The sequence below is a fragment of the Felis catus genome, chromosome D4 (assembly GCF_018350175.1).
Source record: "Felis catus isolate Fca126 chromosome D4, F.catus_Fca126_mat1.0, whole genome shotgun sequence".
In the NCBI taxonomy this organism is placed as follows: Eukaryota; Metazoa; Chordata; class Mammalia; order Carnivora; family Felidae; genus Felis; species Felis catus.
The window spans coordinates 71,050,821-71,067,525 of NC_058380.1; the positions used below are offsets into that span (position 1 = coordinate 71,050,821).

Here is a 16,705-nt window from a genome sequence, read left to right on the forward strand (position 1 = left end):
GAGTTCATACCTGAGAAAATGAAGCATATGTATTTTAACCACATAAATGTAGATACATCTAAAATATCATATTTGAAAGTAAAAAGTAAAAACTACATTTTGCATCGGCGGCTAGTACGTCCTATAACCAGGTGCTACAGGATGGACATTAAAATAATGAAGGTTATCAGGAATGGTTCAGCAGGAATTAAGAAAATAGTGCATCAAATGCACGTATCACAAAGTATATTTTATATGCTCTAGCAACAACTTACAACTGGAAAAAACATCCAACTTGGACTTTACTAATTAAATGACTAAGTTTACTAAGTAACCTTACTTAGCAAATGATTCAATCATGTAATAGCTCCTGCTAAGAACTTTCTTTAAAATGTTTCTATCAATATTGTGGGAAGTTATTTCCCCCTTAGTTTTGAATTACATCTATTCACGTGAAACAAGGTAACTATCACTATTTCAACATATACAGTAATGAGAACCTGTCCTCAGGTTTATAGCTTTCAAGTTTACTCCGTCTACGAAAGAACTATATGCTCTGAATTTGAAAACTCCTTACTGTTTAACACTACAAAATAAAATAGCAACTGCTTGAATGACCTCATGAGAAGGACTGATAACAAAGAAGATACATGCTATAAAAATCTTTTTATGAATATTGATAAGAAAATTACCTACTAATGTGTTGCAGATTTCATTTGCACTATCGCTCATCTCATGTAAGAGCTGTAGCAACATTGAACATACATCATCAACTCTTACAGAGTTTTTCCTATCCACATTTGGCCTCCAAATCATAGCAGGTTACTGGATATAAGCAGAGTCTATGCCAGAAACCCACTTTTCATAGGGTCTGGGGAGCTTTAGAGAACAGTCTCAAAAAATCTATGGGAAAGGCAGCCACAATACAGAACAGGACATTCCTTTTAATGTAAAATTCTCTTAACCTGACAGCTTACGCTAAGAAAAGCCAAAGTACCATGTTTTCCTGAGAAGTGTTCATTTGGGTTTACTTAATTCATGACAAAATATTAAAATTAAAATATTAATTTTACTTTATTGTGTGCATTTTCCCCCATCACTTTCAGTACAACATTTTATTTGGGAGTTAATGCCATATTATTTAGAAGCTTCTGGCTCTCGGGAAAATTACATAAGTAGCTTTCGATGCCAAAATTTAACTGGATTGCTCTGGAACATTGATAGTTTTTACTAAAAGAAGTGGAATCTAGTACAAGGAATAAGTTAGGCGAGGCCTGACTCTCCCATCTTGAGCTGAATCAGGCCAGTGCCACTAAGGAAGAAATGAGGTGGGATTTCCAAAATTTCCCCAGTTAGACACAAGCTCTCCCTGACACACTGGTGTGGCAAAGACTGCTTATAACTTCCTCAGCATCCACTCTCTCCTCCCTCCCCAAGGATGGATATGAACTCGAGTTGTTCCAAATGAGACCTACGTGGAAGTGTTGTGCGCATTCTCAGAGTCTCCTTAAAGAATGGTGTAATTCTCTTTGCTCTGTCCTCCTTCCTGGAGTCTGGAGTAAGCCCCTGATGTCTTAGTAAGCGCTCCAGCATCCATCTTGGACCACTGAGGTGCCCTGAAGATGACAGAGCAGAGAGCCCAAAGGAAAGACTCCAGATCCCAGAAGACATCACAGACTTGCCATACTAGAATTTTCTACTTAAAACAATTCGAGAGAGAAACAAATGTTTATTGGGTTTAAGCTAGTGGTTACTGGAGATTTTTCAATTACATCCAGCTAAACCTACTCCTAGCTAATTCACTGGTTAAAAAAGGAAGCTCAGAAGATAAATTAGAAGGGACTAGGCCATTTCAGGCTCTGCCAAGGATTAGTCTATGTTAGACCATGGAAGAGAAATCAAGGAGCATGAAATGAAATTCCCTGTGCCAGGTCTCTGATGAATTGAGACAGATCACACCCAGAATTGCTACATACTACAATTTGTTAAAGGGAGGCCAAAAAGTCAGATTTTTTACAAAATGCTATTTTCTGATTTTAAAATTTCTGCTCAAGTTAGAAAATGTATTGTATGTATACTATATAGAGAGAGAAATGGATATTTAAACACACACAAACATGAACATATACACATATCTCCAACTGAAATGCACCCGCAGAATGAAAAGGCCTGAAAGCCATGGTTTATGTCTTCTGGGTTAACATGTTTGGCTTTATATCTTATGTAACACTTCAGCTTCAGAAATGGAATCTTCCACTTCTCCCTAGCTTTTGATATAACTCAGGACATGGCAGTAACACAGTAAAATGTGGGAAATGGCAGGGGACACAAGGAAAAAGACAAGATGACAAGTCAGAAGGCTGGATTGACTCTGTGGCGTTTACTTAGCTTTGTGATTAGCATTTAGTTACCTGACTTCTAGAATCTGATGCTGTTCCTGTAAATCTGTAAAACTGACTATAAAATCGTAATATGAAAGCACTTTGTAAATTATAAATCACTTTACAAATTAAAGGTATATTTGGTCAATAATGATGCATTTAATAATTTCATGGCCACTATTTTTTTTTTTATTTTTTAAGGTTTAATTATTTTTGAGAGAGAGAGAGTGTGTGCATGCACAAATTGGGGCAGGGGGAACAGAGGATCAGAAGTGGGCTCCATACTGTCAGCACAGAGCCTGATGCAGGGTTCCAACTCACCAACCCTCAGATCATGGTCTCAACGGAAGTTGGACACTTTAGCAACTGAGCCACTCAGGCGCCCCCATGGCCACTATTAAGAGAGATCGTCTCTTAGCACGTTTGTAACAGGAGGACATGGCAGGGAGTAGGGAGTGGGAGGGACTTTCCTATCCTTTGACCACAGAAGTGAAGTAGGACAGAACAGACTAACCTCTGTGTCTAGGCATTCAAGCCTTTGACCAAGAGTTCTCAAGATGCATTTCAGCCAAGCATAATGTAATACTGGCAGACAATAATGTTAAGTGTCTTTAACAGAAGCAGGAGGTGTACATTCTTATTGCATACCTATAATAATAATAGTGTCCTGTATGCTGGGAAAAGCAAAAGGATAAATAAAATATACGCAAGTGGGGTATTAAGAACTTTGGATGCAATTGATATTTGAGAATTATTTGCTCTCTTTCTTCAAATGAACAATTCTGGAACCATCTTTGCCTGGGAAATATACATGAGGTCTGGATCTATTTTATGCACTGAGGACTCATTCCATTCATTCATTCATTCATTCATTTCTTTCATGCTGCTAAAGTTCCTATAGAAGACCAAGGCAGTAGGAGAACTGTTGAAAAGTTTAAGCAGCACAAAAGAGAGAACATTTCCAGAAGTACATTTAGAAATAGATCTTCTCAGGATCGAAAAAGAACTTAGCTTTTGCATCAGTGAGCAACTCTTGACATCTAAATCATGCTCTCAGTTTGGAACAGCTGAATCTACTGCAGATTGTATGGCTGCCCCCGCATTTTCCCAAAGGAAAGGAAAATTCAAACCTTCCTTATTCCTTCCACAGTTGGGCAACCAGAAAGACTGCTGGGAAATGCCCAATGGCCGTTATCAGCTTATTGTCTGAAAACAAAATGGCCCTAGTTTTATTCATCAGGGTTTTAATCTAGGGCCATCTCACACATCTCCAGATCTTATTAGAAAACGTAAAAGCAGATCCTTCCTTCCCATGAGGCTGACAAAGCAGATTCGTGTCCTGGTAACAGTGTGAATGTGTACTACTGTGGGCATATAGCAATGATGCTCTTTGCCTACAGCTAGGAAGGGCTGCCCCCATCCATTCCCAGTCTTCTGGCCATCTCAAGCTGGAATTTTTGGTAAGACAGCACATTCCCCACCAAAGGATCCTATTTCTGGAACTCTGAAACAATGGGGAAAGCAGAACTTTTTTTTCAAAGGAAGCTTCATGCTATTTGTTTAAGAGATACTTAGCGGGGCGCCTGGGTGGCTCAGTCGGTTAAGCGGCCGACTTCGGCTCAGGTCATGATCTCGCGGTCCGTGAGTTCGAGCCCCGCGTCGGGCTCTGTGCTGACCGCTCGGAGCCTGGAGCCTGTTTCGGATTCTGTGTCTCCCTCTCTCTGACCCTCCCCTGTTCATGCTCTGTCTCTCCCTGTCTCAAAAATAAATAAATTTTAAAAAAAAGTTAAAAAAATTAAAAAAAAAAAGAGATACTTAGCAAAAGTGAAGTAGGAATGAGGAGATTTTATTATGACTTGAAAGGCTGAAGAGGTGGGGAGCTTTGCACTCATAGTGGGGTTGATCCAAAATATGCAGTTTAGGAAAGGCAATTTATAAGAAGTACATGGTGGGGAGAAAAACTAAGAAGAAAAGTCATTATGAAATTGTCACTCTTTGAAAAGGAAAATCTGAAGAGATTTCTGTTTATTTCGTAAAAGGTTTTCACATAATTAAGTTCAAAGTGCTAAATTTTACCCCCATTCTCTTGGTTGTGCTTCTGGAAGGATCTGTGCTAAGTAGATTTCACTGCTTTAGTCCTGTACTCTTTGATGAGTGCCGGGAGATGGTGTCTAAAAAGAAAAGGTCTACGTTGCGGTTTACTCTTTGAAATAAAGTGTGATAAGGGTCCACACATATACTTTCCATTAAGCTGTCCAATTCTGATACCAAATAAAAAATGAAGCCCACTGTTATCTTTTGTTTAGTCAAAAAGTCATATGTGCTGAAATATAACAGCAAATTTTGCGTTGGCAGAAGAGATTCCGTATCTTGAGATTTTTACAGAAGAGGAGTAAGGTGTATGAATTGTGAGGGGTAGCTGTGTGCTTACAGGCACATCCTATATCTACGTTTATGTGTCTGTGTATTTGTCTGCCTGTGTTTGTGTCTGTGTATCATTGTGTGGACATTCAGTTACAAGTGGAAACGTTTGAAAAACTAATTTTTCTGGGGAAAGTAATTAACAACCTCAGAACTGCCCCTATGATTTTCAATTTCCCAGATCATAAACACAATCAGTTCCAGTAATACCACTGTGCACACACATGGGAATCTGATGAACTGTCTCATTTCCATGATGAAATGTATTAAGTTTCATATCCAAACCCAAACGACAGAGCTAACCATTTTCAATCTAATTCCCCAATGAAATATGCCTCCCTGATCCCCGTGCAATGAATCCATATTCAAACCTCTACTAATGTCATTTTCAAACATCAGTCACCTTCTAATCAATTTTCTCCAAACGGCATACGTAATTACACCTAAGAATGCTCATCAGGGATTTGGAAAGGTTACAGTAAAGACATGTAAGTCTCCAGGTTAGACAGGGACGGAGTCCAGCTGACCCTCTCCTGTACCTTCTCATAACCCAATCAAAATGAGAAAAGAAAAATAAAATCAAGGGGAAGTTGAGTTAACAAAAACTTTTGAAAAGTCTCCGCTTGTTAATTACAAATGGATCTAGGCTGAATTAAGGCACTGGGAACCTTGTTGGCAAGTTCATTTTCCAAGACAGGATGTAGTATTTGGAAGGAGAAAGCTGAAGACAGAGTAGGTCTGGAGGCAAGCAGTGTGTACTCGATTCATTACCCATATAACTGCTTTGGATCAACGTACTCAGGGGCCCCAAGCCAACCTGGCCAAGCTAAACAGAGGAACGGGTATATGGCAAGTTTTTCCCTGATGCAGCAGGGTTCTTCTCTGATGGCGTGGGTGGTGACATCAGGAATAAGGCCAGCCTTAGGACCTCATGAGTACTTGGAGTGGAGGCCAACAGAGGACTGGATCTGCAAAACTGAACCCTGACTGGTGAAACAACTTCAATAAAAAGAGAGCATCTTTAAGGAGTTATTTCATCTCTTAGAGGCAAAAGCTTTTGAAACATCACAGGAAATGAAAAAAGCACAAATAAAAAGAAAAATAAGTTCAGTGACAGATTTAGAAGGCAAGTGAAACACTGAGAAAAACTATTTGCCTCATACTTAGCAGCAGGAGGGTTAATACCATTACGACGCAAAGAGCATTTGCAAATCGATAAGAACCATCCTCAAATAAAAAATAGGTAACAGTCCCAAAATATTTTAATGGATATTCAAAAAAGAAGAACTATATACGGCAAATCATATATGAACAAAGTGTTTGGCCTCACTAACAAGGAAATGCAAGTCAAAATGGGATTCCATTTTTCACGTAGAAAGTGGGGCAGAGGGCGGGCGTGTTCAAATGACATTAACCTATGTTGGCTGCAGCCTAGGTACCGATCCAGATAACTGCACATAGCTGTATAATTTGGTACCGATTTTCTGCAGGGAAACTTGGCACATGTACCAAAGGCCTTAAAAGATGGGCACACTCGGGACACCGGAACAGTTTAGTCGGTTAGGTGTCCAACTCTTGATTTCGGTTCAGATCACGATCTCACAGTTTGTGAATTCTAGCCCCACGCTGGGCTCTGTGCTAAGAGTGGAGCCTGGTTGAGATTCTCTCTCTCCCTTTCTCTCTGCCCCTCACCCTGCTCATGCACTCATGCTCTGTCGAAAAATAAGTAAACTTTAAAAAAATGAGCAAAAATTTAGTAACACAGCTTTCTTTTTAACAGCCTAAATATATAATAATAGGTATTTATGTGGTAAAAACAAAGGCATGTTCTACAGTGGAATACTAAGCGACAATGAAAATTATACAGTATATTTCTTTTTTTATTTTTATTTTTTAATGTTTATATATTTTTGAGAGAGAGAGAGAGAGAGAGAGAGAGAGAGCGAGCGAGCAGGGAAAGGGCAGAGAGAGAGGGAGACACAGAATCCGAAGCAGGCTCCAGGCTCTGAGCTGTCAGCACAGAGCCTGACGAGGGGCTTGAACTCACAAACTGGGAGATCGTGATCTGAGCTGAAGTCAGATGCTTAACCGACTGAGCCACCTGTGTGTCCCAAAAGTATATTTCTTTTTATGGAAAGAAAAATGAAAATATGGTGGAATAGAACGTCAAGTTACAAAAGGGAACATACAACATGATCTTTTGGGGGCAAACACTGTTTATACATGCACAAAATCATCCCTGTTACCTAGATAACTGCAAAGCCAAGAAGGCTGTGTGTCATAATGTTATAATGTATTTACAGAAAGTTTGTCTGATTATTTTATTTTCTGGTTATAATAATAACTATCATCAGTAAATAAAATATATTTAAAAAGAAAAAAATGAATCAAAGAAACTTCGACAAGAATCCAGATACAGAAGATATATTCAGAAAACCAATAACGTCTCTGTACATCAAGAATAATTCTTTAAAATTTAATTTGACAAGGTGTTATTCATGGTAGCAATATTGAATAGAATATATTTAGATCTAAATTTGGAACTAGATGTAGGACTTATTAGAAATCTACAACTTTACTGAACAATATAAGAAGAACTGGTTATGTATGGACATACCATATTTTTGACTTGGGGGGACTATTATTATAAAATATAAGGAATTCACAACTTAGTTCAGTATTTTTCCATATTGATTAGCAACACACTCTAACCAACTGAGCTAACCGGCCACCTAGTATTTTTCCATATTGAAATGGAAATCCTGGGTGCTTTCATTTGAAATATGTGAAAATGAATTAAAAATTCATATTAAGTAATAAATACATAAAAATTGATTTTAGAAGTATAAGAAAAAGGGAGAATTTGCACTACCATATATTTAAATATATTGTAAAGTTATAATAATTAAATCACCTTTGCAAAGTTTAAAAAATAATACATAGTAAAAATTAATAGAAAGCCAGGAGAAGATAAATACTCATAAGATTTAATATATGATAAAAGTGATGTTCAATTAAACTTGAAAAGGATGGATGACTTTTAAGCAAATCATTTGAGGACAACTTGTTAACCATCCACTAAAAAATAAAATTAGACATCTTTGTCATGCCATACACTAAAATAAGGTCCAGATGGATTAAACTGTTAAATGGAAAACCATGTCTCCAACTTGGGAAATGAAAAGACCATTCTAAGAGTATAAGCAAATACAGGATCTTAGGGACAATGTTTGATAGGTTTGAATTATATAAAAAGTTAAATCATCCATCTAATGACACTGCAATAAAGACAAGTAAAAGGCAGTGAACTGGAAAAACATTTGCAGCACATACAAAAAAGAGTCACCACTCTTACTATATAAAAAGCTGTTATAAATCATTAAAACCACACACATACACACACACAACTAAACATGTACTGTCATTGCAAAATAGGCAAAAATTATGACCAGGTAATTATCAAAGGAAAAACACAAATGCCCAGTACATACTGGAAAATGTTCATCCTCAATAAAACTTTTTTAGTTTCTGAATTTGCTGAAATGATACCTCTATTCACCTGTGAAATTGGCAAAGATATTTAAAAAGTTAGAGAGGGAGAGAGCCAAACCATAAGAGACTCTTAAAAACTGAGAACAATCTGAAGGTTGATAGGGGGTGGGAAGGAAGGGAGGGTGGTTGATGGGTATTGAGGAGGGCACCTGTTGGGATGAGCACTGGGTGTTGTATGGAAACCAATTTGACAATAAATTGTATATTAAAAAAAATAAAATAATAGTACATGTTATTGGTGACCATGTGGCGAACTAACTGCTGTGATACTCTGCTGGTGGGAATGTAAATTGAGACAACCCTCCAAGGGAGAATTGGACAATACGTATCAAGAAGTTTACAAATGTTCAAGTTTTTTAATTCAGGAACCTCTACAGAAATGCTTCCTAAAGTAGTTAAAAGGGTGCACAAATATTTGTGTCTACCATAACTTAGTTGATAAAAACCTTAAGTGTCCAATAATAGGTGACAGGTAAATTATGGTGTATGTATTCAATGGAATATTATACAACTAATGTTGATATCTAATACCTATAGTAGATATATAATATACTAAAGTAGATCATTTTGATATAACATGAAAAATGCAGGCTACAAAACAGCAAGGCATCAATTGGGTGAAAAGTGTGCACAAATGTGCATACTGGGCAACTGTCCAACAATGTAAACAGTGGTTTTGTAAGGGTGATGGCGTTACAGTTTTTCTCCCCCCTTTTCCTCCTTTCTGTTTCATTCATTCCACAAACACTGGCTTGCTATTATGTGTCAGGCATGTCAATATGTTCCAAATTTTCTTCAACTGAATATGTATCACTTGGTAATCAGAAAAAGTTAAATGGTGTAAAACTCCATCATCTAAAACGGACTTCCTCTTGCAGATGCTAAAAATTCTGTAAAGGTCTCAGAGTAAAAATAGGAAAGGCACGCAAGGGTAGCAAAAGCATAAAATAACATAAAAAGGAATTGAGAAACTATTCCGTTTATTTTACGTCTTACCTTCAGAGACACTTCATAAAACACACTCACCTGTTCAGCTCGGATATGGTCTGTCCTTACAAGTGTGAATGCGAACCGCATCTTAAGGATCCCTTCCTAAGAAGGCCCTCAAAGAAGACCACTCCCTCAAAGACGACCACTCCGTGCCATCACGCTGAGCGGTTAAAATCCATGACCCCCGAGGACTCCCACCTCCCCCCCCCCCCAACAATGGGAGGCTAGGTATGACTGATTTTGTGCACGGGAACTTGACCTGGGGAGGCTGTGGCTCGCCCCAGGCTGAACCCCGGGTTGGAGGGGAGCGGGCAGCAAAGGGTGGGCAGGGCCGGGGGCGAGGGCTGGAGCCGGGAGGGCGGGCGCCTTACCGCGGCTTGCTGGAAGGCGCCCTTGGTGTAGGTGCCGCCGCCACGGTAGGTGATGGCCGGGATCTCGCGGCTGAGCAGCGCGCACTTGTGCTGGTGCGCGCGGCGGTGGGAGATGTAATCGACGCGCGGCACCACGTTGTTCTTGGACGAGAAGGTCACGATGGCCACGCGCGTGGCCGTGGGCACCACGGGGAAGTCGGACAGCAGCTTGCGGACGAACTTGAGCTCGCTGAGGAAGTTGGCTTGGCCCACGCTGGACGACTCGTCCACCAGGAAGACGAGCTCCAGGCGCTCGCTGAGCTCCCGCAGCCGCCGCACGCGCCGCCGGAACGCCTGGCCCAGCCGCTCCACTTTGCTCTCGGCCGCGTCCTCGCCGGGCGCGGGCGGCGCGGGCAGCAGCCCCGGGGCCCCGGGCGCGGCCTCGGGGAAGAGGCGGAAGCTGAAATTGCGCGACGGGGACATCTGCTGAAAGGTCGCCCAGCCCGAGACGAGCGCCAGACCCCAGCAACAAAAGGCCAGGCGCGGCCACATTGCGCTGGAGACGGAGCGGCCGGCCCGGAGCGCGGGCGTCGGCCCCGGCGCGGAGAGACGCTCGGCCGCCCGGCTCGCCGAGGGGCGTGCGCGGCGCGGGCGCGGGGCGGCGGCCGGAGCCTCGGCGCCCCCTGATCCCAGCCGGGGGACTACGGGTGGGCTCCGGCGCCTCGGGGGCTCGCAGGGAACGGCGCGCGCTCTCTACCCCTCGCGCTCTCGCCCTTTTTCTTCCCCCTCTCCTCCTTCCTCTCTCCCCGAAGCCTATAAAATGTTTGAAGGAAAGGGGGCAGTCAAGAAAAATCTCCCGCGTCCCTCCTTCTCCCTCTCTTCCTCCTCTGTCTTTCCCGCTCCCCTCTCCTCTCTCCTTCCTCTATCTCTGCCTCTATCTCTCTCCTCCCCCTCTCATTCTCCTCCCGGGATCCAGCCAAAGTCTCGGAGATTCCATGACACCAGAACCCCGCGTCTGTCAGGCTGTCAACATTCCCGCAGCAAGCGCACCAGCGCCGAAGCCCTGATTGATCCCATATGTCTGGCAGGAGCTGCAGAGGAATTCACTGGAGATGGATCCAGATACCGAGAGTGCCACAGTAATTGGAAACACTTTGTAGAGGAAAACACACACGGACCGGCCAGAGAGTTGAAAGCATCCTTTGAAAACTGCTTGCTCACCTTTTGTGTGTCTCTTCCCCGCCCCCCCTCCGGTGCCCCCAAACCCTCACCAAATACTTGTGTGACTTTCCTGGTGGGGATTTCTGATCAGTTGGTCTGTGTGCGCGTGCAGACTCTTGAGGTCCCCTCAGACCACGCCGTATCAGGGACTGCATCGACCCCCACGCACCTCAGGGAGATGATCTGTCCGGCTGCTTCATCCGTGCATTTATTTATTCATTCATCTGTTCATTCATTCAACAAGTACCTTTGAGCACCTATTATGGGGCCAGGGCACCAGGAAGATAATGAGGAACAAAAAACTGGTGTGGATCTTTGCCCCGGGGAACTTAAAGGGTAACAAGTGAGGTGACCATAGCCAGATAGTCCACAAACAACATCTATAGTTACAGTCCTCCATGCTAAGTGCTGTGGAGGAGATCTTAAGTAGACAGATCCGACCTTGAAGAGGTCAGGAAAACCTCTGAGAACATTTATGCTGAAATCTGGAGAATGAGTAGGGGTCCTTTTCCCCCAGTCCCCTTTCCTGTGCTTGTGGTCCCTTTCAACAGGCAGGACCCAAAGAGGTCTACTCCCTTGACTTTGAGTGTAGTCAGCACACAGCTACTGTGAAACATAGTTGCTACCTGGGTGTGGTTTTTCCAAAGCAAGATCCCCAAAGTAAAAGCACACTTTGCATTGGAGAGAGAGAGAGAGACCTTCATTAAAGTATCCCAGCTAGGAGTCGGGAGCCTTGTGGAGAAAGTCCCGGCAGTTACATAAACCACCTGAACCAAGTTACCGCCAATTCTTGGCATCAGCTGCATCTATTTCATGCTAGAATTCAATGATCTTAAAGTTTCCTCGCTCTCTAATATCAGGTGATTTAATTCCACCTATATTTATTGAAATTCCTTCAATGAGAGATATCACAGGGCATTGGCTGAAATGTTAGGGTTCTGGAATCAGTTTGCCGGGGATGAAATCTTGGCTCTGCCATTCACTAATGTATCACCTTGACATCAGTTTGCTTATCTGTAAAATGGGGCAATTAAAACAGTCTGTTAGGGTGATTATAAGGACTTAATCATAAACACCTAGAGTTCTTAGGACAGTGCTTAGAATCTAGTGTGTACTCTATAATTGCTGATTCTGTCATTGCCATCTTTCATCATGAAGGTTCTTCAAATTCTTATTTTTCTAACAATATGTATTGACCATCTATCATGCACCAGGATGTTAGATACTGAGGTTTTAAAGCTGAATAAGACCCAGTTCCATCCAGTCCTCCAGAAGTTCAGAGGATATCAGAAGAGAACGTAATTTGCAAACAGTTACAGAGCAATGAGATGACTGCAGGGATGGAGAAGGGGTAGCAGAAAGGAGAAAGGTCTGAATCCTCCTGGGGGGTGAGCAAGACCTCATGTGAGCTGAGACTTTAAAAAAAGAGAGAGTTTTTCCAAATTGTATCTCCTCTGTGTTATTTCAAACACATCATTAAGAGCTAACATTTCAGGACTTGTATGTGTCAGACTCCATGGCAACTATATGTGTACTAGCCCATGTGTTCTTCACAAAAATCCAGGGAGGTAGACAGTTGCTCTAGGATTATTTGGTTGCAAACAATAGGCACCCCCTTCTCCTCATTTACACAAAAAGGGATTTCTTGGCTCACACAGGAAAGGGTAGGGGGCGGAGCTGGTCTCAAAAAGGCTTGGGAAGGAAATCACAAACTACTTAGATCTTCCATTTTTCTCTCCTTCTGCTTCTCTTTGCATGTTAGATTTAGTCTCTATCTTCAGATTTGTGATCTGAGAAGGAAAGACTCTTCTTCTCAAGTTTAACTTTAAAAAGTTATCAACACAACCACCACCGTCACCTTAAGGAAGGTCTCCACTAGAGCAGGCGTGGGTTATATGCCCATCCCTTAACCCACTCTGTGATCAAGGGGATGGGCCGAGCAGAATCACCATACTTATCTCAGATTTCCCATCTACCCACTTGATATTGACCTTTCTGTCACATGCAGCTGAAATGGATCCTGACTGATAAACCCAAACCTGTAGCCAAGGGCTGTCTTTCAAAACAGGCTTTGCTTTACATGAGTGCTGTGGCAGAAAAAAGGAGAACATAATGAATCGTTCACGGCCTCCCAAAGTTGTCCCCAAAGGTGATACACATCACTTCTCCATTTCATTGGCCAAAAAAAATTATATGGCCATCTGTAATTCCAAAAAGGAATAGGGAAGTATAATCCTACCATATTCCAAGTAGAAAGCTAGAAATATTTGATGAAAAGAACAAATAATTACCATATTGAGTCACGTGACAACGAGAAGACGGATGACTTCACAAAGCAAAGGAGGGGAGAAGGAGTGGGCAGGGGGAAAGGGAAAAAAAAAAAAAACCAGAAAGCAAAGGAGAGATAAAAGCCTGGAAAGCTTAGCCTACCCCAACATTTCGGAGGTTCCTACAGGGAAGAGTTATCAATCAGTTTCTGGAAGAGCTTTCTGATCTTTGGTTTGGGACAGTAAGTTTATCTGATGACTGCTATATTTACATATAACTATGGTGAATTATGTAACGGTACCCGATTTTAACAGGAGTTTTAATTGAGCAGCCATGGGCATTAGGTTAAAATCTTCTTTTCTCTGTTTTTCACCCCAGCCCATCTAGGAACCTTTGTCTTTCTGTGCATAAAAACACTAGATTATATTAAAATATGGTTATTAAAATGTTTTTTATTCTAAGGTTTTTTTGGATTTTTTTAGATTCAAGTTAGTTACCTAAAATATTTTTTAAATTTTTAAAAATATTTATTGATTTTTGAGAGAGACGGAGACAGAATGTGAGTGGGGAAGGAGCAGAGAGAGAGGGAGACACAGAATCCAAAGCAGGCTCCAGGCTCTGAGCTGTCAGCACAGAGCCCGACACGGGGCTCGAACTCACGAGCTGTGAGATCATGACTTGAGCTGAAGTCGGATGCTCAACTGAGCCACCCAGGTGCCCCTAACTAAAATATTTTTTAAAGCTAAATGTGTCATGTACTTCTTCATGATCACATTAAATAACATGTGTCAACTGTCCTGTAAATGTTTTCTTTTTTTTTTTAAGTTTATTTATTTATTTATTTTGAGAGAGAGAGAGAGGGAGAGAGCAGGGCTGCGAAGAGAGCACAGAGAGGGGAGGCAGAATCCCAAGTAGGCTCCTCACTGTCAGCACAGAGCCCAACGTGGGGCTCAAACTCACAAACCATGAGATCATGACCTGAGCTGAGATCAAGAATCGGATGCCTAACCCACTGAGCCACCCAGGTGGCCCTGTAAATGCCTTATTTTCTAAACAGTGATGAAGGTAACAGTATTTTGAGGTATTTGGCGTGGGTCTAGGCACATTTGAAACTCCCTAGATGATCCTGACACATGCCCTAGGGGTGAGCATATAAAGTCAACACGGCGTCGTGTTCTTATGATAGGCTGAACAGTCAGGACTATGTTCATCGTCCTCATGGTAAGAAAGTGGGGGCACAGGGAACGTTATTCAGACTCCAGCTCCAATCTGGACACTACTCCTCAAAGCTCTCTACATATTCTACTCTCTAGTCTAAAGCAGTGGTCCTTAACGAGGGTTGACTTTGCGGAGAGCATTGGGCAAAATTTGTAACTATTTAGGGGGAGAGCAGTATTACTATTTGGCGGGGCGGAGAGCAGTGTTACTAGTATCTGGTGGACAGGCCAGAAATGCAACTAAACATCCTAGGATGCACCAGACAGCCCCCACAACAAAGAATCATCCAGACCAACATGTCCATAGCACCAAGGTTCAGAAATCCTGACTTAAACAGGGTTTAAACAATAAGTAACGGACACAGAAAATGATAAACTTTCACTCTACCCAAAAACTAAGATTGAGAAGCAACCAAAAGCTACTCAAATGACTCAGCTGAGAAAAAAACTACCCTGGCTTCATCTCATGAAATTGATTTCTGTGAAAGAAAGTGTGTTGGTGCAGTCGGGGAGGAGGGATGCATTATATTTCTCTCACCCTGACTCAGAGTCCTATGGTTTGATCAACCAGAGACTGAACTTCCATCCCTGTCTGTCCACTGACCCGTGACAGAGGACACTCACCTCCATCCCACCCTTCGGTGGCAACCATCTTTCTACATTAAAGCAAGTGCTGAAAAAGACAGGATGCATGTGTGTTTGGGGAAACATGGAGAGGGGATTAAGAAAGGGAGCAGAGTTATGCTGGCAAAGATCCTTCTGAGACATCAAGAATTGAGTGCAGTAAATGGAAGGGGAGCGGGAAAATTTTCAGATTCCACGTGCGCTGGGAAAAGTGTCTGGTTTTGTTTTAAAATCTGTAACACAACGTTAGCTAATCACAGCGACAGACAGTAAGGACAGGAGGAAGATGCCCCCTTGTGACTCTTTTCTATAAGAATATCTTTTTGTTGTGAGTTTAACAAAGACAGTCTCCCACACACAGAGGTTGGAAAAATATACCACCTTGTATATTTCTTTAAGTAGAATTACCCGAAGACAGAGATCAGTGTGTGAAATACAAAAGTATCAGTAAAGATAATTAATTTCCTAATAAATGTTGTAAATCTGGCTACAACACTAGATGCAGATAAAAAGAATTTTTAAGCATCCTGTTTATGTGTTTTATCTCATTTAATCCGCCATAAATCCTGAAATAAATATCATGGTTACTCCATTTTTATAGGTGAAGTGATAGAACTGTAAAGATGCCCATAAAGCCTGAAGATATAAGTGGTTTATTGCTATCACCTTCCAATGCATGGCATGTTCAACGTGCTGTGCTTTGTTAGCAATGCAAGCTTGCAGTGAACGTGGTGCATTACTATATCATTCGTGTCAATCTCTGCATTTGTATCTATGATGTACTGCCCTCAGATAATTTGGTCTCTGATTCCCACAGGCTAAACCTGAGCCTTTAACCAACCCCAGAAGAAGGAATCAAAAAAGTTCTGATCTGGCAGTCTACACCCACATCAGCCAATCCAGTTTTGGAAAGTATCCAATGAGTCCCTTCCCCTTCTGCCTTAATCGATTGGTGTGCCAGCCTGTCATATGCGGTCACTAATTGGTCCTTTTGCATGATGAAATTCATCTCTTCAGACATGTCGCTTCAAAGAAAATGGTCCCAAGACACAGGTCATGTCACACCATCGCTCTGCCTTGTGTTTGGGTGGCTGAAGTCCAGTGGAAGTTGTCTGGATCGTCTCCTGGCCCATCTCCTTATTTGTGTGCCTCCCTTTCCAAATGAAAAGTAGCTGGGTCTCAAAACAGTCTTTAGAAGAGCAGGTGTTCTTATCCAGGAGACCTGAGTTCCATGAGCTTATTTCCAAACAATAGTTGGGGTTATCCTTGGCTAAACTTTGCAGGACTTGCATCTTGAACTTGCAAAGGCACATGTGTTGAGAATCTTACATGGGATACTGCTATATCCCAAGGTCAAGGCTTGAACCCAATTCTATTGGTGATTTCTACCATAATTCTGGAGGTTGCTCTGCTAGTAACAAATAATAATGATGGTAAAAGTTTTAAAAAGGCATATTTTTCTTTATCTCTTTTCCTTCTCCTACCAGTGTGTGAAATACGAAAGTATCAGTAAAGATAATTAATTTCCTATTGACAAAGTATATCACCATCACTCTCATTTAGAGGCACCTATAATATGGCTACTTTATAAATTTTATTTTTAAAATTATCATACAGTCGGGGCGCCTGGGTGGCTCAGTCGGTTGAGCCGCTGACTTCGGCTCAGGTCATGATCTTGCACCCCGTGGGTTCGAGCCCCATG

The 16,705-nt window shown here is 41.8% G+C and overlaps 1 protein-coding gene across 4 annotated transcripts in view; it reads right to left on the minus strand.

Annotated features, from left to right (window-relative positions):
• SVEP1 (sushi, von Willebrand factor type A, EGF and pentraxin domain containing 1) overlaps window positions 1-16,705 on the minus strand; it is a 351,417-nt gene that overhangs the window by 187,796 nt on the left and 146,916 nt on the right. The window contains exon 1 of one of the 4 annotated variants that reach the window (XM_023242560.2): window positions 9,695-10,935. The exons of 1 other annotated variant lie outside the window; for it this stretch is intronic. In XM_023242560.2, coding sequence (XP_023098328.2) covers window positions 9,695-10,225 — 531 coding nt within the window. In that variant the 5' untranslated portion in view covers window positions 10,226-10,935. Of the gene's footprint in view, window positions 1-9,359; window positions 9,426-9,694; window positions 10,936-16,705 lie in introns of those variants that run through there. 2 more of the 4 variants (XM_011288665.3, XM_045043474.1) reach the window with 2 other exon arrangements.